The 24,038-nt window shown below is 33.3% G+C and overlaps 1 protein-coding gene across 10 annotated transcripts in view; it reads left to right on the top strand.

The window, feature by feature from the left end:
* NfI (Nuclear factor I) overlaps positions 1–24,038 on the top strand; it is a 171,366-nt gene that overhangs the window by 124,575 nt on the left and 22,753 nt on the right. For 8 of the 10 annotated variants that reach the window (XM_065364373.1, XM_065364375.1, XM_065364369.1 and 5 more), the window contains one exon: positions 11,765–11,803. The exons of the other annotated variants lie outside the window; for them this stretch is intronic. In XM_065364373.1, the coding sequence (XP_065220445.1) occupies positions 11,765–11,803 (39 nt within the window). The remainder of the gene's footprint in view (positions 1–11,764; positions 11,804–24,038) is intronic. 10 annotated transcript variants of the gene reach the window in all.

A 24,038-nucleotide genomic window follows, 5' to 3' on the forward strand; every position in this document is an offset into this window, starting at 1 on the left:
GAAGTTCCTCGACCACATCATAATTACATCAAATTCAAGTTCTACCTATGACCCAAAATATGGATAAAGAGGTATCTCTCGAAGAAGTTCTGGGTTTTATTTTTGGTGGTCTACACTTTGGCCATGCTTTGGCCATGTTTCCTAGGCAAAATTGAAGGAAGCAGAATTTTGAAAAATGACGTTGCAGCTTTTTTCATCTGCAAACGAAGTATCCCCACTGACAGAATATTTTTTAGATCAAATGGAAAAAAATTGAAACAGTATTCAAAAATACACCACCAAGTCAAATTTCAGGTGTTGTAATTCATTTTTGGATTTTTGACAAATTTTGACAAATTTTGACAAATTTAAAAAATAGATTTTTTTTATGAAAAAAATTAAATTTGATAAAATTGAGGTAGAAAGCTGAAATTTGGTTAAATTGTGTATTTTTTAATTTTCAAAATAATTAATGATAGTTTTGCGCTTTTTTGGAGCCTCCTGCTGATATTTAAACTTTGAACGTTTTTTCGAGAAAATTTTCATTAAAAAAAGACTAAATTTTCAACACAAAAAAATTCTATTTTAGTGTTATCAACTTTTATTTTTTGTTTTTATTCCATAAAAATTGTACCTACCTACTTTTGAATTTTTAAAAATTCGCCAAAAATTAAAAAATGCAATTCTGCTTCTGTAAGTAATTTTGCTTGATAGTGTGTTTTTGTACCTACTTTCTTTAGGTTTTTTTTTCTAGTTCATCAAAAAAAATGTCATGCTGGTTGGGATATCTTTTTATTGGGTGAAAGGAAGAGAGAGACGAGTGAAATGTCCCTGTTCTGCCTACCTTTGTGAGTTCAAATTTTAAATCCACGACCTCGGAAACATACTTACTCGACACTCGTAGATAAAAAAATTATTACTACGAAGAATGTAAAATTTCACTTTTTTTCGGGCCTCGCCTGTTGTCTCGCTCCCGCCTCCAGTCCTAAGAGTAAGACAAAATAATTGCCAAATTATAATTTACATCTGCAAGAAAATAAGTGCCATTTGAAAAAAAAAATGCAAAATTTCAATTTCTCCAATGCTCGGCTCACTTCTATTGCGATAAAAAATTCAAGTTCGTGATCTACACAATCTCAAAATCATAAAACTGGGAGGTGTCACTTGAAAAAATTGTAATATTTAAGTTTTTTCTGGTCTCATCCCTTTACTTCCTATCGAACGAGACATTTTTTTCTAAATTTATGCATCCCCCTCCCTCTCACACTTTTGACCAAGCAAGTTGATCCAAAATTTAACTTCGAATACCTATTTGAGTTCAATTTCTACATTTAAAATACTAACCAGTATAGGAACTCAATATAGGTCTTAAACTTGGCTAAAATCCATGAGTAATGGATAATTGAGCTCATAAGTCTTCAAATCTTGAATTTTTGGTCATGTTTCGTGTTACAGGGTGTGTAAAAAAGGGACCTATCTTCCATAACATACGTTCAAAATATTTAAATATCTGATTTCTTCGACTGATAAAGGAAATATCTCAAAAACAGATGCATTCTTAGATCAAAGAGAGACTGATCGAAAGAGTACTCAACAATACAACCTCTGGAAAAATTGAAGATGATGGATTTCACTGCTTGATTTTTGGCAAATTTTAAAAAATTGAAAGTGGTTCCTGTTTCAAATGAAAAAATTAAAATGTCATCAAATTGGGGTAAAAAGTCAAAATTTAGGTAGTAATTAATTTTAGATTTCTGGTGATAGTTTCAAACTGTTTCGAAGTTTCGAGCGGTTTTTTATGTTTTTTTTTTATTTTTCAAAAACCTCCTTTAAAGAGCCCCAAATTAATTAATTTGGTATCTAAACTTCTGAACACTTGAAGTCGATCGTTCAGACGTTCACTACCCCATTGAAAGATTTATGCTCAATTTTACGAAATCTGTTTTTGTGTGTTCAAATTCATTTGTATTTTTAGTCGTATTTTTCGAAAACTGAAAAATCAATCAGTTAAAGGCCCTAAAACGTTTCAAAGAAAAATCATCATCAGTTGATTTTTTTAAAAATGAGTGAATTAAATTCCAATTTTCCACTTCATTTTAATCAAATTTAAATTTTTTCCCCTGGATAATACATAAGGCTGATTTAATCCAATTGTTTTGCCAACCCCCTCCCCCCAATGAAATTTGGCATTTTTTCCTGTTTTGGTTTATACGTTTTTCAGAGGTATTTTTTGAGAATCGAAAAATTCACAAATCAGGTAAAGGTCTTTGAACACTTCAAAATTACAACAAAAAAAAATTTAAAAATGTGTACCTACTTACCTTAGTCAAATTTCAACTTTCCATTTCATTTACTTAGTTGAATTTTGATTTTTTTTCTTCAAAAAGTGAGATTGATTTGGGTTCTTAACACTTTTCCAAAAATCAAAAAAATGAACTTTAGGTACAATCAAAAATTGTTCATGATGTTTGGAATATCTCTAGATAGAAAGTGTAATACAAAGGGAGGGATATTTACACCTATGTTTGTGTTATGAAAATTAATTCTTTGTTTTCTCCTCACTCTAAAAATCGACTCAATCTTATTCAACAAGATTCTACAATGACCCTATGATCCCTTTACTTTTCCTACCTCACTTTTCGCTTTTTACCACCTCTTCCTCAACCACTCTTCAGCACAGCCATATTCCATTCCACTCTGCATACTGCAGCTCGTACTATAGCACACAATTTCCAACACATCTACTTACTCGTACGCAAGCAGTCTGCAAATTCTAAATTTAACCCACATCACTGTTCACTGTGTGCTGCTGGATGGGTGGCGGACACCAGCATATTACTTTTTTTCAAAAACAATAAAAACCACGGTCCGTCAACGTCATCGTCATCGGCGAATATACAAATACAAGCACGCTGTATATAGTATACCTAGTCGAAGTGAGGAAGGAGAGAGAGAGAGAGTGAGGATGCAGAGCGGTAGAGGCGCTGAAAATAGGAAAACGGTTACCATTATCGCTGTCGTGTTCAACTGGTATTACAATACAATATCTTTTAATATTGTTTTGGCAATTGCCACTGACGCCCACGATAACGTTTTAATTACGCTTTCGTGATAATAGCCATCGCTTCATAATTTACCATCGCGTCCGAGTAGGTAGGTTGGTATCAATGCTCTTTTATCCAGAAGGTACACAATAATGCGATCGTGAAGTGTGAGGGCAAGATAAGGAGAGGAGAGGTACGAGTAGTTCAAAATTCAATAGGTCTGTTTGAAAGGAAGTAGGAAAAATAGAAGAAATGCAGACAGGCTTACATGATGAAAAAAGGCACCGATCAAAAAAATAAATTCTCGTAGATTTTTTGTTTGTTAATTTTTTCCCTTCGAATTCAAATCTTCGTCGTTTTTTTTTGTGTGATCCTTTGAAAAGATTTTTTGAACATTTTCGTATCAATTTTGAACTGGAATGAGGAAAATTGAAAAATTATTCAAAGATACATTTACTTTCAATATTGTTTTTCGATCTTTGAAGAGTTTTTAAGATTTCAAATTTGGTTAATTTTTAATGAGAAAATCAAAATTTCATTAAATTGGGATAGAAATGTAATATTTAATGCTTATTTTTGACTTTAATATTTTTTTTCACCTTTTTTTTTTTTTTTTAAATTTCAAGTTGCAGTAAATTTAAATTTGCTCTCCGTCATTTGTATTCTAATACGAACACATAAACCATAAAACCATACCAAGATTTCGGTAAATCACCTTCCAGTTTCTTTAAGGGTCTTTGGGCGCTCATATTACTAATGGTATATGGTACCCTTCGCCGCAGCACGACGTCTATATCTCCTCTGCAATATACTGACCCGTTAATACGACTCGTCGTTGCGATTTTCTCGTCTCAATCGACCTCGCAGTCGGTATAGAAAATTACTCGTGCTAAAGTCGAACCTCGAGCTCGGTCTCCTTCAGCTTCATTGTTACTACACCCGCGGCGCAAATAAATTTTCCATGCTGAAATGCTTCAAGGAAGTTTTTTGATATGCGTCATTACTCACCAAACACTAAACGGCAGCGCACTGTACACTTTGTGAAGGATCGAAGGAATAATAATTTCTAGTTTTCGAAAGTTAGCGTACTGAAATTTGGAAGGTTAGAGTTACCTACTTAGTATTTTTTTAAAAATGATTTTTATGCCTTTTAAGACGCTCCAGTTCGCTATGTTCATCGTATAGTTTTTCTCTCACTCAATTATGGAGACCCGTAAGATGTAAGCTGGGCTTCCATATAGCATCCCGAGTGTTTATACGAGAGAGAGTTGAGCAATCTATAAATAATTTTGTGGCGGCGTGACGTCAGCGTAACATTAGCGAAGTACAGAAGTCCCTTAGAATTGTTTATCTTTAGCTCGAAGCACCTGCACAATTTCACGCCGTAGAGAAGATACCAGTGGAACGGTTTTTTTAGATTTTTTTTTCTCGAGGGAAGAGGAGAAAAGGGGTGAATACAATTTCGCCTTCGTTGATGTGTTGGAAAATTCAGAGTTTTTACAATGTATACCTAGACTTACGTTTAAAAAGGGGCATGAAGGTGAAAAATTTAACTGGTGCTAGAAATTTTGTCAAAAAAATGATTCATCAATTGCTATAGAATGTAAAGTTTGGCCTGCATTTAACAAATACTTCAGTACCATACTATGAAAATCGTCAGAAAGGTTGCCTACATAGAATGAATAGGCCTATCATATTTTTGTATGAGGTTTAAAAAAATCAAGAGATTATGAAGTGTTCGCGTTATGTACCTATTGTTCACTTTTGAAGGATTCTAGTAAAAAAAAAAAACAACGAAATGACCTGAAATGAAGAGGTTAATATTTGTCAACTTTTTGTTAAATTAAGCTCCAAAGTGGACTAAATTAAAATTTTTAAAAAAAATCCAAAAATGGTTTCATTGGAGATACTCTCATTATATTTGTAAATTTTTTTCGTGATTTGTTTTGATTTATTCAGCTTATAATTTATATCAAAATCTACAAGCACTTAATGGGGAAAATGAAGATATTTTTTTGAAAATGTTTTCATAAAGAGAGGTATGATTTTCCTAAGTGTTTCTTACACAGTAGGCCAACAACTTTTTTGCCAAATTGCACCCCTTTACTCGTTTTTTCAGATTCAAAAAATTGTAATAAACCTAAAGTTTTCATGCACTGGTTTTCAATAAGGAAAAAATTGATGTAAAACTTGTATTTTAAAAATTGCGTTAAATATTAAAATTTTTTTGCATGAAAATCCCTGAAAATGAAGCTAAAAAAATTCTTGAATATTGCAAAAGTTCCTCACAATACTGAAGAAATTCTTAAAAATCTAACGTCAGTGCAAAAGTCGTTGAAAATTGAATACAAATTTACATAGAAAAAGCTAGGTAAAGCTTTATGAAATACTTATCAAAAAAATTTGTACAAAATTTTTGAAACATTGTTCGAGGTTATCAGACTATCATGTGACAGAAAATGCTCGAGAATTAAGATTAAGACGATAAGCGATTTTGACTCAAAAATCGTTGCAAATCAAAAACAATTTTCCCAAAAAAGCTCTGCTAAAATAAGAAAAAAAAACCGTACAAAATAATATCTAAAAAATACTAATTTGTTTCATTTTTTTTCAATTTTTAGAGGTCTTTACGTAGGTTACTAACATTGTTAGGAAGGAGGGGGCGAGGAAATCTGCGATATTAAAAAGAAATCAATGTGTTTTTTTGACCGACTCTTGAACAAAAAATAACTTGAGAATTACATATAAAATTTCAAGTTTCCCTTACACCCAAATGTTCAACTTTATCAATTTAGTTTGACTCAAATTGATTGATCTCTTCAAAGCTCAAATAAATTTGGAATCTGAATGCATCATTTTTGGAGGAATTAAAGCCTCGAAGTCGAAGATCTTCATAAAAGAACGAAATAGAAATTTCTGAGAGATCTAGAGACTGTAACTGAAAAATAATCTTTGGATCAAAAATTCATTTGGAAAAAATTTTACCTACATCGATCCATATTCTGAGTTCAAATCGAAACGGCTGAAATGATTTCTCCTGAACTAAAATCATTTATTTTTTGACGAAATTTTAGACATTTTATTTCTTTGAAAAAACGGCTGGATTTTTTTGTTGTTGAAAATTGCATCAAATATAAAAAGAGTTACATCAATTGGAAAACCAGGGGGGTGGTTCTTGAAAATGTGGTTATCTCTACCCAGAAATGAAACATTTTCAAAACATTTGTACAGATATCAATTTCTTATTTTTTCGTTGATTTTTTTTTCAACTTTGAGGGGCTTTATAGGGAATCAACATCAATCGGGAGACCGGGAAAAGGTTTTTCTTGAAAAAATGCTTATTTAATCGTAGGAAGATTCTGCCTATAAATGAAAAATTCTCAAAAAAATTCCATTGATATCAATTTTTTTATCTTTTTTTACGTTTCCCAAATTTGGGGGCTCCATACCAAAAAAACCAACATCATTTGGGGCTCCAACGAAGGTTTATTCTTGAAAAAGGGCTTATACAGGACAATTCCGATGTTTCCAAAAAATTTTCTTGATTTTGATTCATTCTCATTTTTTAACTTGGGGGGATAAGGGCTCCTTTCTGGGGAGCCAATATCATGGTTTGAAGGGCTAGGGATTTTTTTTTTTTGAAAAAAGGATTGTTTAGGAAAATTCTGATGCAAAAACAAAAAATTTTTGTGAATGGATTTTTTAAAACTTTGGGGCCACCGGCACCACCTTTTTAGCAAATAGGGGAAAAGTAAAAAATATGGAGTTATTTTCTCACCAGATGTAACAAGGGGGGAGTGGAAAATTTCAACTTTGCAAAATAAGGTGTAACCTATAGTCTATGTATGCCTTTTTTCATTTTCAGGGTCTGATTCTGCTGATTGTTCATAAATTGGTTCTGAAAAAAACCTGACAAACATCGTTTTAAATCTCCAATAAATCAACCTTTTGATCCTTCTGATTTAAAAAATCATCTTCAATTTGAATTTCATGAAAGGAAACTGGCTTCGTAATGTTCAGGACACTCTGAATACGAAAACCAAGAATTTTTCGCTTTCATCAACACTGTTTAAATGATTATCACAAGTCTTCAGGACTCTAACATCATACCGCGGATATATTCTACACTCTAAAAGAAGGTGGGAATAGAACAGAGTTACGAACTCATCAGCTGAAGGAGGAATGCGAGGGGTGTAAGGGTGGAACAAACCTTTTCTATATTCCATACAAATTATTCGAATGATGTGTGTACTGTGTAGTGTGTACGGCGGATATATTTGTATTCGTTTGTTGTACGTGTTACATCAATTTTCAAAGTGTTTACCGTGCAAAATAATTCATCGTTTAAATGTCGTCCACGTACGGATGGGAAACAATCACTAGATGGCGGTCTCATCGTTATCCACATATACAAGCCACTAGCCAGCGAAATATCATCTACGCGGATAACATTAAGGAATACAAATATCTCCATGTATTTTATTAACTCTCGTATACCGTACGGTACCCTCCCTACCAGCCCCCTCGTGTGGTAATCCGCTGGACAAAACATATAGATATAGTGGACGACTTATGTAAATCACACCGAGTCACCGATCACTCGCTCTGAGAAAGCTCTGGGTGCTGTGCCATGTCATAATGCTACGACGACGACGCGGATACAACTCGACTGTGAGCGTGACTTTTGAAATGGATGAAATATCGCAACGAATCGATTTTACATACGTGATTGGATATTTGGCCAGAATATCGATTCGATGGTACAAAAATGACCTATTAAGTACGAACAGATCCGTGTTTTGTTGTTTTTTTCGCGTTCGTTGGTGCACTTTTCGATTTCGGCGAGAAATTATTGTTTTAGGATCGTGACAGGTTAACAGGGAGAGACGTTGACTTTATCATTCTCCTACCTATATACTTAATTTAGATCCTTTATAAATGAAACAATGATCTGTGGGTACGATTGTGGTACCTATATTTATATCGTGAGAACTGGCCACGTGACAGACCCTGCTTATGTGGACGAGCTTGTTGCTTTGTTGTATATTATTTAGTCGCATCATGAATGCCAATTGCCCTGTCATGTTTCCGTCTCATCATGTGCGAAAAAAAAATAAAATAAAAGATGCGAGGTATTTTTTGCTGGCGAAAGAGGTACCCATTTACACAGGTAGGTACGTGGAACGGATAAAGAAATCCGATTGTTGTAAATTACCTTGTCGAGGTCGTCATTCGTACCCCTTGATACGTCTATTGCGCCCTTGTCCATGCCCCAGCCTGTTTCCAAGCGCGAAGGTAAAATGAATAACGACGTGTGACACTCGTCAGACGCGCGAATGCAACAAGTGAACCAGGCTATACGAGCAAGAGCACCCAATGCAGCCGTTGTCGGTGTTGGTGACAAATGACAATCAATCCTTTGAAAACTACCCCTTATATACTTTAGATTATACGCCTAATGCTTCTCTCATTTTTTGTTATCATTTGTTTGTGTAATAGTTAAGTTGAGCGATTAAGTATAGTTATCGTAGGCTAAATGGTGTGGTTTTGTGGTGATTTGAGATGACGTAGGAACGATAATTTTCATTGTTAAGGTGTTTGTTTGGTTTTTTAGCCGGATTGAATAGGGGATTTTCAAATACATACATACGAGTATCTAGTATTTTTATTTGGACATTTTTTGCAATTTTTTCTGCTTTCAGAAATTTTTTAGGAATGATGATGGAAAAATTGAGCTCTATTTTGAAAGAATTGTTCGTACATGTTTATTGGTGGTGGAGAATTGGGAGAGGAGGGGGAGGGTTGATGAACCAGAAATTCAAAAAATGGTACATATTTTTGTGGCAGGTGGTGTAGGGGTTCATTTTTCTCGTTTGATCAAATTCCAATCACTTTTCAAAAAATCGTGACATAATTTTTTTTTGGAAAAAGTCGATGATTCTAGTTTCTATTTTCATCAACATTCTGGCTCTTAAAATTTTGAACGATTTTTAAAACTTATGTATGCACTTGATGTTATTCAAAATAGGATAGAAAGGGTGAGTCAGAAGAGATCGAGAGATCAAATCCAAAAAATAAATAGAAATTCGAACTCAGCGACCTAGGATTGGTGAAAATCGACTTATCACTCGAGATTTTCATAAATTTTTCGAAATTAATTTCAAAATTGGGAGATAGAAGAACATCCAGGGATTTTATCCAAACAATGAGTCATTCCGGCCACCTTTATACCATAAGGGGTGGAGGTTAGTTTAATGAGATTTAATGAAAAAAATAAACCAATTTTCAAACCGAGCATATTCAAATTAATAACATACCTATGTTAATCCATATTTGAATTTTTTTTCTCGGTCCTTGGGGGGGGGGCGTGGAGGTCCTATTTTGAAAATTAATTCATTACTGTAAATATGAGAAATTGTTTCGGTGTAATTTGTTCAAATTTTTAAATGATAGATTTCTACTTTTTCAGTCATCTTGAGAGTTCAAATTCGGGCTCTTCAAATTCCAATCATCTGCTGATTTTAAATTTTCCATTTTAAAATTTTTTTTCAAACCCAGAAAACATACATGCTGCAAGTTGAACAAGTCTTGAGATGGATGGCTTCAATATTTGACATTTTCCATGAAATTACATATACCTACTCATATAAATTATTAACCTTTGTCTCACCCTACTTGATTTGGAACAGAAATAATGATGAATAATTATCCATGAACCATAAAAGAGAATCTGTAGATACAATGAACGAAACCGGAGGATTTTACTTCAATTTTGGATAGTCGATGTTTTATAGAAAAATTCAAAATGAACCACTCCTAAAAAAGAATCGTTCATAACCGAATTTTTCGGAGCATCGATTCATCATTTTTAGATTTTAAATTAAATTCGTCTTTACCTACAAATTACAGCTCAGAATGAATGAATTACGTAAAGAAACCCCGAATCATTCGAGAACGATTTGAAATATCGAATCTGAATGTTTGAGAAATTGTCGAATCATTTGTTTCTTCATTGTACCTTCATATGTATTTAATCCTTTTTTTATAAAAAAAATAAATTCCATTCGATCGAATCGTTCACGAACGTCGTTGAAATTCTTGACTTGATAGTTGATTCAAATCACAAGAACTGAAATTTTGTGTACGGTTTTAAAATATTGTAACTGATTCCGTTTTGAAAAATGTAATCAATTTGAAACTTGAAATTTAACCTTACGATATTGCTGCATCGTTCGCGAATGATTCATTGAAGAGAACAACAGAGCTGGATTCGTTGATAACTTTGAAAATTGATAGGTGAAAACTTTAACTTTGAGCATGCTGTGAATTTTTTCGTACGTTGAGTTATTCTTTGGGCGCTGAAAATTGCTAAGTATGTCGTTCGCGAATGATTTATTGAAAAATTGATTTGAATCGATATCGAATGATTTTAAAATTTCGTTCAACTCAAAAAATTGGTATTTTGAAAAAAAAGTAGTCCAAAAAAATTGAATAAGATTAATTGTAGTTGTAGTAATTTTCACTTTTCATTTTTATGATATCGTTCGCGAATGATTAATTGGAAAATTGATTCGGATTCAATCAATTCGTTCACGAACGATTTTCAAATTTTTTCATTTTCTGAAAAAATTCACGACAAGAAAGCATTTACATTGCATTTTAATAAATTCGTTCGCGAACGATTCATTTGAGGAATCAGTCGTTCGCGAATGATTCATTGCTGACAAATTGATTCAGATTCGATCTGAAAAAATTTTCGATGAAAAGGTATTGTGATAAAATTAGACTCGAATCAGTTTCAACTTTGAATTTTTGTGACATCGTTCGTGAACGATTCATTTAACGAACCATTTTAATATACAAATTGTTCTCAACAACTTCACAGGAAGTTCAGCGTGTAAGATTCGAATTTCCGTGTTTTCCTATATTGAGAAAACTTTCATGTGGTTTGTTCATTCGTGTCAAGTCGTTTGAGAATTGATTCATGATTGATCAATTTATGATTCGAATGAACGAACACCTTTAAAAATAGCCTAGAATATTTTTAAAATAATTATTTTTTCTAAAACTGAAGTTGATAAAACATCTTGGTTTCAAAAACACACCATTGTCCGTGACCGCGCCTGTCAGATCTTGTCGTTCGCGAACGATTCATATCGGATAAATCAAATACTTATTTGTAATACGAACTTATTCTTTTGCGAACCAATCAAAAATTACCAAATTAAAAAATGAAAAACCTGAATCAGGAATTTTTCCATCATGAAATGATGCTTGGTCGTTCGCGAACGATTCTAATTTTTAAATTCGTGAATCAACTTTCTCGTCACTGAATCAGTGAATCTTATGTCATTGGGGTTTTCTCAGGAAATTACTCTGAAGTGGTTTTAATTTACACTCGAACTTCTTATAGGTAAGTATCTATCCTTTGTAGAAATCGTTCGTGAACGACTCACTTTCAAAATTAATCATTAGTTATTATATGCATGTTTTGTTCAACATTTTGAACATTTTTACATTATTTAAGATTAAGAGAGGGTTTCAACAGCTTCTTTTGTGAATCTTATTTTACTCATTTATATCCCTTACTTAGTGAAGGAAATACTCGTTCTTATCATTCTCAAATCATCTTCTCATATACTTACTGTATCCAATGTCGCAAAATATACCTACACGCAGCTTTTTTTCATTCTAGAGCTTAGTATTTACTTTAGTTTTCTTTTTGTTTCTCTCGTTTGCAGAAACTTTAAGTGGCATTTATGACAACAATAATGAAAAAGGTAAGCTCGGTTTGCTCATACTTTCGTATACTCTCTTTCTTCTTAACAATTTAGAAAATTTTTCATACTCACATTTTTTTTTCATTTTTCAAACTGTATTCATTCAAAATGTTTGTCGCACTGGCGTGTTTGATGTTTATTCTAACCAAAAGAGTCGAATTTTAACGCCTCGTAAATAGATAGTAAGACCACACACAATGCGTTTATGTAAAATGTGCATCGACCATCAACGTAGAATCTACATAATACGTATAACCTACCTACGAAAAACTACTTGTAAAAATTACGTCGCCATTTTATCCGATCCTGCCTACTTTAAAATTACATAAACCGTAAATCAATCAGGCTATAACCTCCAAACAATGCCATAATTTTTTTAACAAATTGTATCGCTCTCGAGTCGCCATATTTCTTCTTCACGTCGACGCTACCATATTCATAAGTCTCTAATATTTTATCGAGTTGGAAGTTGATTTAAGCAAAGAGACACGGTATAGAAAACGAAGAGGTGTTTGTAGCGAATATGACTCGGAAGAATTTCGTATTTATTTCTAAGTATAAATTGATCCTCGACCAACGATTCGAATTTATCATTTTGTTGGCAATGGAAATCATTATTCGCAGATGAGCATACTTTACTTACTCGAATGTGTTGTCGGAAGTGGAATTTTGTATGTCAATGCGAATTAGATGGGCTATTTCACCTTGAATAAAGTTGAATTTTGTGTCCTTAACATTCGAGGTTTTTTTCTTTTTTGCTCTGTGGTGGGATGCTTGAGAGAAAATTGGCAATAGGGGTGATTTATGGGAGTCATTTTAACCGCAATTTATCGGTTAGAGCCGGAGAAATGAGTGGAAAAAATTACATCTAGGAGCCGATTATGCTAACCGCGATACGTCTTTGATTCGGAAGTGAAAGAAGGGAGAAGGGGTGAGGAAATGTACCAGAGGAACTTGATGCTTGCTGCTTGCTCTATACTAGGCGATAATTTCAGCATCATTATCGACACGTGGTTCCCATATAAGAACGTATATGTAAACAGTAGCACACGTTTTGTGGCAATAAATAATAACAGAAGATGGTTTTTTAAAGAAAACTCCCACATGGAGAGAAATATATGTGTGCGGTGTTTGTTTTAACAATTTCTACGCGTATATTTGATTTTAGTACTTGTATATAATTTTTGGTGTATGTAATCACTTTCTACTTGGTAGATATGATTTCATATGCTCAAATTTAATTAGATAGTATGACTGATATTTTTAAAATAAATCATGTCAGATTTTTAAAAACTAGGAAAAATGTAACCAATTTACAATATTTAAGATACGTATATCTCATTTTTAGAATAGTTTTCCAACTTTCAGAAACTTGAGAGACATTTGATAAATTCTTGACATTAGGTAAGTCAGACTTTTGAAAACTTTGCAAGAACGGAACAATTTTGTACATTTTGATGTTATCAGAATTCCGAAAGATTGGGTAAAAATTTGATTAATTTTTATCTGATTTTACAATGTTTTCTTTGACTTTTAACAACTTGGAAAAAATGTCTATGAATTTTTGACATTAAGTATCCATGTCTGCACAGACGAAAATAAGCATTTTCTTTGGAGATGACCGGGGGGCGGGGGTCAACCAAAAATTTACCTACTGATATGAGGAAAAAAAGTCAATTTTGTCCAATACAAAGGTGAGTTTTTTAATGTGAAATAAAAGATGAGGAGATAAGTTTGCCAATTGATATGATATGTAGGTAATTGGGTTATATTCATAGCCATCAGTTGAGACTTACAAAAAATTTTCGTATTCATTTTTCAATTTTTAAAAGCTTTAGACATAAAATTTTTCATTTTGTAACAGCGTACGAAGGGTAAACACTTTCGAAAGTTTTTATTTTGATAAATGAAAGAATACAGATTTTTTTATGGGAGGAGAGTGATTTTTATGGCTTCAAAATTTCAGAATTTGAATGATTTTTTTTTAGAAATTTCAGTTTTGAAAAATAAAAACAAAAAGGCCCGAAAGAAGTGAGGGCAAAAGCTTTCAAAAGTTCTTATTTTGTAAAGTAAACAAACATTTTATTTCATGTGAGAAGTTTAGTTTTGAATTTAAAACATTTTTTGAGTTTGAATGATAGAGTTTTAGAAAGTTTGATCTTGAAAAAGAAAACCAACAGGCCTGAGCGAAGCAAGAATCGAAGTTTCCAAAAATCAATAATTCAAGTACCTACAAGTACCTGTCAAATTGTTATTTTCTTACAAGAAGTCAATTTATTAATTGCATTCGACATTTTTAAAAGTTAGGTACCTCTACCTGGAACACATATTTTCCAGGTGCAGAAATTCAGAAACAAAAAAAAACAAAATTGTTGACCTCCCACCTTTTTTTCTTAAGTTGGGTCTACTGCAATAGCCATAATTTTTTACAAAAATTTGGCTAAAAAAACGAGCGAAACGAGGGCAAAAGATTTCAAAAGTGTGTTTTTCAAGTTCCAAAAAAGTCGGAAAATGAGTCTCTTAATTAAGACTAAAGATTTTGTCGAGTCTCAACAAACTCGACAAATTTTCTGAATCTTTCAAGATTTGACAACCCGGGGGGGCAGTTGGTACAACCCCCTCCCCCTATTTTCGTCTCGAAATGCCAGAATTTCATAAAAACTGAAAACATAGCCAATTTTTGAAATTTCTACTTACATTGAAGTACATTTGACTTTAAAAATTTTTAGTAAAAAATAGGAAAGTGAAACTTTTACGAAATTTTCGTCGAAGAATGACCACTTTTCGCAATTTGTTGATAAAAGTGGATCTTTTTTGACATTTTTTGGTAAAAATTGCAACACATTGACAATTTTAGAAATAGACAAGGCTTTTTAGCAACTTTTCAGAAAAAAATGAGGCTTTACACAATTGTTGAAAAAAACTAACTCATGAGAATTTTCGCTAAAAATGAAGTTTTTTGCTGTTCTTGATCGATAGTTGAAAGGGCTTTCAGCAATTTTCAGGAAAAAAGTAAAGCTTATTGAAAACTTGGTTAGGTACCTAATTAAAAAGTATAAATAGTTGGCAATTATTCGCAAAAAAAGTGAAACTTTTTCGCAATTTTAAATGTGAGACAATTTTATTGAGAGGATTTTTGGCAATTTTTGGCCAATAACCGAGACTTTTGAAGAATTTTATCAAAGAAATCGAAACTTTATGAAATTTCTGACAAAAAGGCGACAATTTCGAGCAATTTCTGGAATGAAACAGCCAACGGAATATTATTAACACTTTCTCGATTTTTTTTGAAAAAGTAGAACCAATATGTATTTAGAAAAATTAAATTTTTGAAAGTTTTCCAAGAAGGGTCATTCCATGCCAAATCGGCGGATTTTTGCACGAGGGGTCTTCGATTTTTCTCAACATCAGATCATGTGCTGAGATCATCGAACAACGACGAATGACACAAACCGGACATTTTTTCGATTTTTTTTTGGCGGAGCTGGAGCTTCAAAATTTTCCAAAATAGCCGAAAATGGGAAATTTCAGTTGCAAATTTCTCCGGTAGTACGCGATATAGAATTTTGAACTTTTTTTCAAATTGTAGTACATTGAGAGGGTAATTGACGAATGATGTCAAAATCAGTGTTGCCACTTTCAAAAACCTGAAAAAATCGATTCAAAAACTTATAATTTAAATATAACCACGATATCTGCGAGTAAAAATTCTGAAAAAATTCTCAGTTTTAGTCCTTTTTATGTAGAATAACAAACCAAAAAATTGGATTTGCATTTCTTTTTCATTTTTGAGAAAAAAAATTACAAGTTTGGCACTTTTGCAAAAAAATATCACCAGAAACCCAAAAAATGAAAATTTTTGCATTTTTGAGATATTTTACCAATGTGTAGACGAACATTTGAAAAAAAAACCCTCCCCCCCCAATTTATCAACGAATTGTCGAGAAATACCATTTTTCGTGCTATAATTTTAAGAGTGAAACATACTGAAAAAATTTCTCTGCCGTTTTAAATAAAAGCAGGAACCTAAAAAATGAATATTTTTGCATTTTTGAAATATTTCACCAATATGTAGTCGAACATTTTCTTTAATTCAAAAATGAAATCTTTAGATTAAAAACCATCCACACATGTACTGCCATGAGATTCTTTTGTCATTGCAACTCAGCACACACAACATTTTATTCCACCCAGGTTGATTTGAATTTGAATTTCAATGCGTTGCTTTCATGTCTGCTGTATAAAGATGGCTTTATAATAATCTTCGGTCTTGTATCGCATAAAGACTTGTGTTATACAGTGGGCAATAAATCGTGTTGTAAAACTAATTCGTAACATGGAGCGCAGGAAAGAAAATACGTGTTTATGTCACTTACCTGTTGACGGTGCAGTAAACGCTAATGAATTATAAACGAGATCACGTGTTGGTAATTTTTTATTATTCTACGACGCTTTTTTGCCTTTACTATATCAACGTATGGTATGGTACGCGTAAAAACGACACATTTCCATTCGAATGGCTCATCTATATGTTAGGTAGAGGTACACAGAGACTCAAACGAAAATCTCAGCCTTGAAAAGGGGAAAAAAGCGTCGAAGATAAGGCTCGTCGCAATAAATGGGAGGTAATTTGCGAAACTATGTTGAAAAAGAATCAATGCGTTTTTGCAATTTATGGCAAATTTTACGCATAATAATATTTACTTTAATGTGTTCAGTTAAATATAAAAACAAAACGTACGGTACAGGGTTGCTTTTTTCTCTATGCCATTCGCGTATATATTTCAAGCTCGGACGAGTTTTTTCCGCATTTTTAATAGCGTTAAGTACTACACCCCTGGTTTGGTTTTTTCTTCTATTTTTTCAAGTGATCCCAAAATATTTTTACGAGGGTTGGAATCGACTGCTCGAGCCTTCGAGACAGATGACGATCTCAATTCGTGTACTTTTTTTCTAAAAAAAAAAAAATAATAATCTATTCGCATTGTCCACGTAGAAAATTTCTTTTTATTTTGCTCTCAATAGTCGAATTTTCATTCAAGTCTCGAGTTGAAAATTCCGAGAGCTAAATAATTTCATTGTTTTTCCATTTAATTAATCGCACCATTGTACAATACCCGCCGCGGTAATTTTCATTTCGAAATGCATCATTCATGCCCTTCACTATCGCGAAACGTTCCGCAGAAAAATAAGAACAGAAGGAGAAAAAAAAGAGCAAGAAACAGAAAAACTTGGCAAGCCCTGGCTTAAAATGCAATCATTTAGTACGAGGAAGAGCTGTTCTTTTATTGTAAGTCTCTGTCTCTGTCTGTCTGTGGTGCTGCTGTTCTTCTTCTTCTAAAGAAAAGAAAAACAGAAAAAAAGGAGTGCAAATTATAGCTAATCAAGATAAGAAAATGGATTTCCTATTTTGAAAACAAAATGGGCAATTTGGGGAATCAGCAGTGTGTTCGCTAAGCCTTACAAAAAGCGGAGAGGAAGAAAAAAATAATAATAAAACCAACAGATATACCTAGTATAGTAGAACGTCGTTGTCGGTATAATTCTCGCGACGAAATCTGTTCTTGCTGCTTTGTGGAGTATATGTTGGTGTGGTAATTACCTACATAGGACTGCGGTTAAAGGGATGCGATGTGATGGTGGAGGAATAAAAGGGTGAAAAATGGTCCGAAGATGTCGATTTTTTTATTACACATGTGGGTACTGGTTTGATATACTTATGGAGTAGTAATTTTGTTGTGATTTGTTTGGGTATGAATGGAAATACAATTTAGATGGGGAAGAAGGAAGGAGGAGGTTCGAATATACGTACCTATCATGTAGAATTTGACCTACTGAGATTTTGATTGAAAACCGAGTAATAAAAAGTGAATTTTTCGAAAATTAGACCGATCGATACCTAGTAATGCCTCAATAACAATTTTGCAACTTTAAAATATGTATTGATTCGAGTAATTTCTAATAAAGTTTCTCATGTTTTCAAACCAAGAAACTTCTGATTTTGCTCAAATTATTCTTGCCAAGTTCCTTCAACCTTGCAAGAAATTATGAGTTGGGAGGGAGGACTCGTAAATTGCATGCATTTATAATTTTTCATCTCAAAAATGCAGAAATTATGGGGCTTTTATTTTGTGATTGGCTTGTTTAAATTTTGAGAAAATCTGTTTACAAGTTTTTAAAGAGAATTAGCGGAAGATTCAAAATCATGCAAGTTCAACATCAAAGTTTCACGAGGAAAGTTCGACTTTTTGGAGATCACTATTGAAAAATTTGAAGGGTTTCAGAAAACACTAATAGTGTTCATAATCATTTTTTCAAAAACCCAATTTTCAAAATAAGTACGACCTTAACACCCCTGAGAGATAAAAAATCAAAAGCCAAAGCCATATCAATTTGAGATCAAATTTTGGTTCATTTTTTTGATCTGATTTTTGAGGATGCTGATTTGAAATGTGTGCTAATTTTTTTAGTACGATGCTTCAGTGCCCATGTCCCCCACCCCCTCAAAAACGAAAATTTATTAAAACACGATATGACATTTCGATTCTCACTGATTCGCTGTCGCTGGATTCGAATTTCGAATATCGTTCTATTGTTTGGATTTCACCCTTTAGTTTTACTCTTTCCTGCAGTTGCCTACTTTTTTTTCAAAACTGAAAATTCAGAAGACAACTTCGAAGAATATTCAAGATTTTTGTAAAATCATGAAAAACAAACTTGAAGAATGAAAAAAAAACGTGAAAAAATTATTTACCAAACAAAAAACATTAAAAATAAAAAAAATGTAAGCAATATTTTTCAAAAATTACAAAAAAAAGTCTACAAAAAAAATTTAACGAATTTCTGGTAATTTTATGATGAGTATTGGATTGAATTTAATTTCAATTTACAAAAGCAATTGTAACTTTTTCAACATTTTTTGGCCATGATTTTATCACGTTTGAAATATCAGGCATCCTTTCAATTTTTGGGTAGGCTATTGATTTTTAAATTTTGAAGAAATCTTTGTTCGAATTTTTGCCAAAGTAACTGTCAATACAAAACCGTGCCTACCATGCTGAAAAAAAAAACCAGTTTGAAGTGAGTTTTTGTGTTTTGAAAAAGAAAGTAAGAGGAAGAGGAGATGAGAGGGTGTTAAATTTCGATACAATATTTTGCTCCTTCGGGATCCAGATTTGAAGGAGCCTGAAAAATGTAAAGCTCAAAAGAAAATTCTTCCACAAGTGAAGCTTTGGAAATTAAAAAAAAAGAGTGACTAATTTTGAAAATTTTCTGAAAAAATAAAGACAAAAAGTACTACAGGGTGTTCCAGAATAACCTTTCACATTTGTTTTTTTTATTACTCTGAGAGAAAAATGTTTACAAAAATTCTTTTACAACCAAAATGAAGTAGAAATATGCCGTTTTTAGACCGTATATTTGAGTTTTCATTAAAAATGAAGTTTTAAAAATTTTTCCATCGAGATATTTTCCTTCATTTTTGACACATTCAACCGAACATTTTTTCAAATTATTGAACACTTCTCTTCCAATCAGTTGCGACTCATGAACCTAGAAGCTGTTTCAGAGTCCTAGATTTATCTCGATACACTTTTGACTTGGAATAACTCCATAAAAAAAATCGCAGGCTGAAAAGTCAGGGGATCAAGGTGGCCATTAAATTTCTGGTTCAACACGTCGACCATAACAAAATTATTTGATGACTGAAGTGCTCACGCGCTAAACATATGTGTACATCCCTGGTAGTTCCAACATGTTGGAAGGAAGTAAGTAACTCTATTACGTCGCGTCTGTCTTTTAGTTCGGAACAAGAAACTCGTTTAACATTTTGCCTTACCCCTCACTGTTACTGTTTCATTAAACACACATGGTCCCACTATACCGAATTTAGCCACGCCCAACCAAACAGTCAACTTGGCGGAGGTTTAGATGTTTCTCAAGTATTATCAACTGATTCTTTGTACACTAGAAGCGCACATTCCAATTATTCACTTCACCATTTAGATAAAAATGAGCTTCGTTACTGATGAATAAGGAGTAAAGAGTTACAGGAACCTTTATTTTTAAAAAAGGCCTTCACAGTAAAAGCACACTGTACAGCCATCTACTTCTCCAGGGCAAAAAATAACTATTGAAACATAATTCGGCATGCTTTGGCTACCTAGAACCGCCTTTACCATTCCCCTAGCTCCACTTGAACACAGATCAGTGGTTACCAAAATGTGAAAGGTTATTCTGGAACACCCTGTACATACACACAGCTCCAAATTTCGTGAAATATTGGTATTTATTCTGAAAAATTGAAACATTTCATCACGAATAATTTTTACCCCTGACAAATTACTCAAAGGGCATCTAAAATGACATCACGTGATGCGAAATTTCAGCGGCCTTTCATTTTTCAATTTCTGACGAAGTTTTCAAAATTCGAATTCTGTTGCTTTCCCACGAAAAAACTTTTTTTTATAGTCTTATTAAATTATTCAGTGCATAGTGATTTTGGATCGTTCGACAGATTAGGTTGAAATTTTCTGTTTTTTAAAAGTGGTCTTAAAAATTTGAATTTTGAATCAACACAGATGGATTTTGAAAATTTATGCCTATAATCAATCGAAAAAGTCACAAAAATGATTGAACCATGTTCTCTAGGCGCTAAAATGTTTTTGGGATTTTTTTCATGGATTTTTTGAGTTAGGAAATCCAAAAGTCAAAATCCTAGTAGACTTCAGAGGTCTCCAAACCAACATGAATCGATCTTGAAGATTGGGAATAATTACAAGGTTAAGGTGTGAAATAAATTTTAGCTTTATGAAATTCAATCTGATCTTTTGGATTTTTTTCTTGAAGGGAAATAAGATTCATTTGAACTTGCAAAAATTCTCCAAAAGTTCAAAAATACAAATAAAACTTTAGCTCCACTGAGATGTTGCTTAGTGGTACACTTTCAAATGCGTAATAGATATTCGTATCTTTCTTCTAATTTTTTTCAATTTTCATAAATCATCCTTCAAAAAAAATTCTTGAAATCTCTATAGACACTAAAAAACGAAAAATTGAAATGTAAAGCCTCCCCCCCCCCCAAAAAAAATATCGTGAAGGTTTCAAAAGATATCCTCACAAAAATCCAGCTTTTGAATTATATTTTTTTTCAGCACTCTTTCTTCACTCTCGTTTACAGAGGCCGACTGGAGAGGTCCCAAGACATCAAGGAGCCCCTGGGGTTATGTTTCAACCAAAAAAATTTACTACACAGATATTTTCACTTTCGCAAGGTTTCTTCCTCGTTTCTCTCGGGCCAGTTTGCTTTTCTTTTATTTCAAAATCGAAATTTAATTAAGTACAAGTACAGTACATACTTACACATTCAAGAATTGTATTGTCAAAAAAATGAACTCATCAGTCACAAAAAAATATTGTTTTTTACCTCTCAAAATACGAATTTTTGAATATTGTTGCCCTCGCTTCGCTTGAGCTTCTGTATTTTTTTTTTTCAAAATCGAGATTAAACTTGAAATTTTGATAATTTTTTAAACCAAAAAAATTGATGCATTTTTCACCCGAAAAAACTTTTTTTCTAGTGTACTTCTCGGAATTAGCTTTTGCCCTCACTTCGCTCGGACCCGTTCGCTTTTCATTTTCAAAATTAAAATTTTTAAAAACCCACCATTCAAACTGTAAAATTTTGAGCTAAAAAAGTTGACAATTTTTTTTAAAACATCGTTTTTCACCTCTTGAAGTACGTAGTTTCAAAAGCTTTTTGCCTCGCTTTGCTCGGTTCAATTTCTATCTCTTTTCTAAACCAAAAAAATCCATTTTTGAGATTTCCATAAAAAATTCAAAATGGAAAATAAATAACAATTTTTTATAAGCCTTAATGGAAATCATATCAATTGGCGAAATTTTCATTTCATCTTTCATTTCACTTTAAAAATTCGTCATTTTATTCGGCAAACTTGGTGGGTATTTTTTTCTCCCCACCCCCCTTCTCCAAAACAACCTACAGTTTTGTTCCTGTCAGATTACCTAATTTTTGCGAAATTGAATAAAAAGACAAAAACAAAAATCAATTGTATCTACAACTTGCATTCAAGTATTCGAACCTAAAAAAAAAATCAGGACGAGAAAGACTCTTGAGTGGGAGGGAATAAAATTTTGAGGGCCTCATTCGGTGCATCCGCCAGGAGCCCCCAATCAACCCAGTCCGCTGCTTTGAAATTTTGCAATTTTTGACCAAGTAGTTTTGAATTATCCAAAGGTGCACATTATTCTGAAATCCATGGATTATGCAATCGTACTCACAGACACTCAGCAGGGGTTGCCTATATTGCTAGTGGAAGGCTTCAACTCCTCGATCAGAACACTGTGCAGACCTGTATTACCACAAATATGTACATACCTCGTTCATTCTGTTTCAATATTCCTCATTTGATTTCACATACTTATTCATATTCATCTTCTTCCATCTCCTGGTTGCGTAGCTATCAAATCGAACAAATATTTGTGAGAAAATCTAATTTGAATTGGAACGGGTTATAGGCACACGCCTGTTCTGTAGCTAGGTCGTCCATCAAACCCTGTATGCTAGAGGAAGAAATCAAGCCTGCGAAGAATAAGTATATATAGGAGAGATGCGAGTACATATATAGACATTACAAGATTCAACGAAAGAGAGAGAGATCCATGCGCACCAAGAAATGAAGAAGAGAATCGCGCGAAGAGGCAAATGCGATATCGCCTCATCGTTGTTTATAATCTGTATAAAAAGGCAGCTTTTAATCTTATCTTCCCTCGTATAAACATTTCAGCTATTGTAGTTATTCGTTGATACATTCGTCTGGTGTCTGTGTGTAGTATGTGTTGTATACGTTAATACGGCGTGCGAGCTGCTCGTGGTAGCGCTTGTATTGCAATTTCTTTCGCCGATTTATCTATCGGGTGTCAGATTAATGGGACAGAATAAATAGGCGACAATAGAAGAACTCCGTGCTCTTTGACCGAAGCTCTCTTAACCCCTGCTGGCGGCGCGACGCGGCGTAAAATATACTATATACGAGATATTCGACGCGGCGAAAGAATGTCTCTCTTTCGCACTGCTCTGCAGTATACATATAACGCGATCACCCTTTTTATTTAATTTTTCTACTCGATGGCATCCGTATATATGCGTAGGAGGAAGGGGAGGAGACTCCGCTTCTTCTTACGATAAGTTTTTAATCAGAAGTTTTTCGGCTGCTGCGAAATGTGAAATGCGAAATGCGAAAAATTGTAAATTGAAACGCGCCGCATATGAGTTTTTGTTTTTATACATAAAAACGCGCATATGCTGAAAGCCAATCCATTAAGATAGCACCGCAAAACGCGTTAAAATCCACGATCACGTAATAAATAACCCACCACCGATGCATTTTATCGTATCATTATATTTAGGCGAAGAATAAAAATTATAGCCTTTTTTTCCTTTTTCTCTTTTTAATGCCTCAGCCACCTCCATTCGTCGTAATATTCTTCTTAAAAATAAAACAATAAGAAGAGGAAAAAAATGAGAAAAAACGCCCGCGAGCGAGAGAGAAGTAGAGGAGAGGGGGGAAAAGCCACACCGGAGGCGAATTATGTTTCACCTTATATAGTATACTATTATATTTGGAATAACTTATCGTTTTTCGTCGAAGAATTTTACTTAAGATTTTGTTTTCGCTCGGTTTCATTGAATATAATACCTTTTACTTAATTACGTTTGACATCTGGCCAAAATTCAGCGTTATCCCCTCGATTTCCTTTAACGAGGCAAACTTCACGGTCAATTAAACGCCGTTTTGCAGGATTAAACAATTAAACATGCTGAAAAGAAATAACAGAGAATGAAAGTTATTGTTTCGTTATATAGGAGGTTTTTCTTCCGGTTATGATACCCCTCTCCTCTTCTGGCCTTCCTTGGCCTTTACCCTTTGCATTATCCGAACTACCTTCGTCGTATCCTTTTGGGTCTCTTTTTTTACGGTTTGTGTATCGGGTATTTAACTATGTATAGGGTAAAATGTGGTGGTGGGAAGAGGGTGCGAAACTGGTGTTTGGGTGATAGAAGAGTGTTGTTGTGTGGTGTGAGTTGTCAAATTTAAGTTTATTTCAACATTGGTTTTATCTGATTTTTTAAAAATAATTTCTGGAATTTAAAAAAAATATATTGTTTCTTTTTTTGAGAAATAAAAGAAGCCAGAACTTAATGATATTTTATTGA

Source organism: Planococcus citri, chromosome 4 (genome assembly GCF_950023065.1).
Source record: "Planococcus citri chromosome 4, ihPlaCitr1.1, whole genome shotgun sequence".
Taxonomy (NCBI): domain Eukaryota; kingdom Metazoa; phylum Arthropoda; class Insecta; order Hemiptera; family Pseudococcidae; genus Planococcus; species Planococcus citri.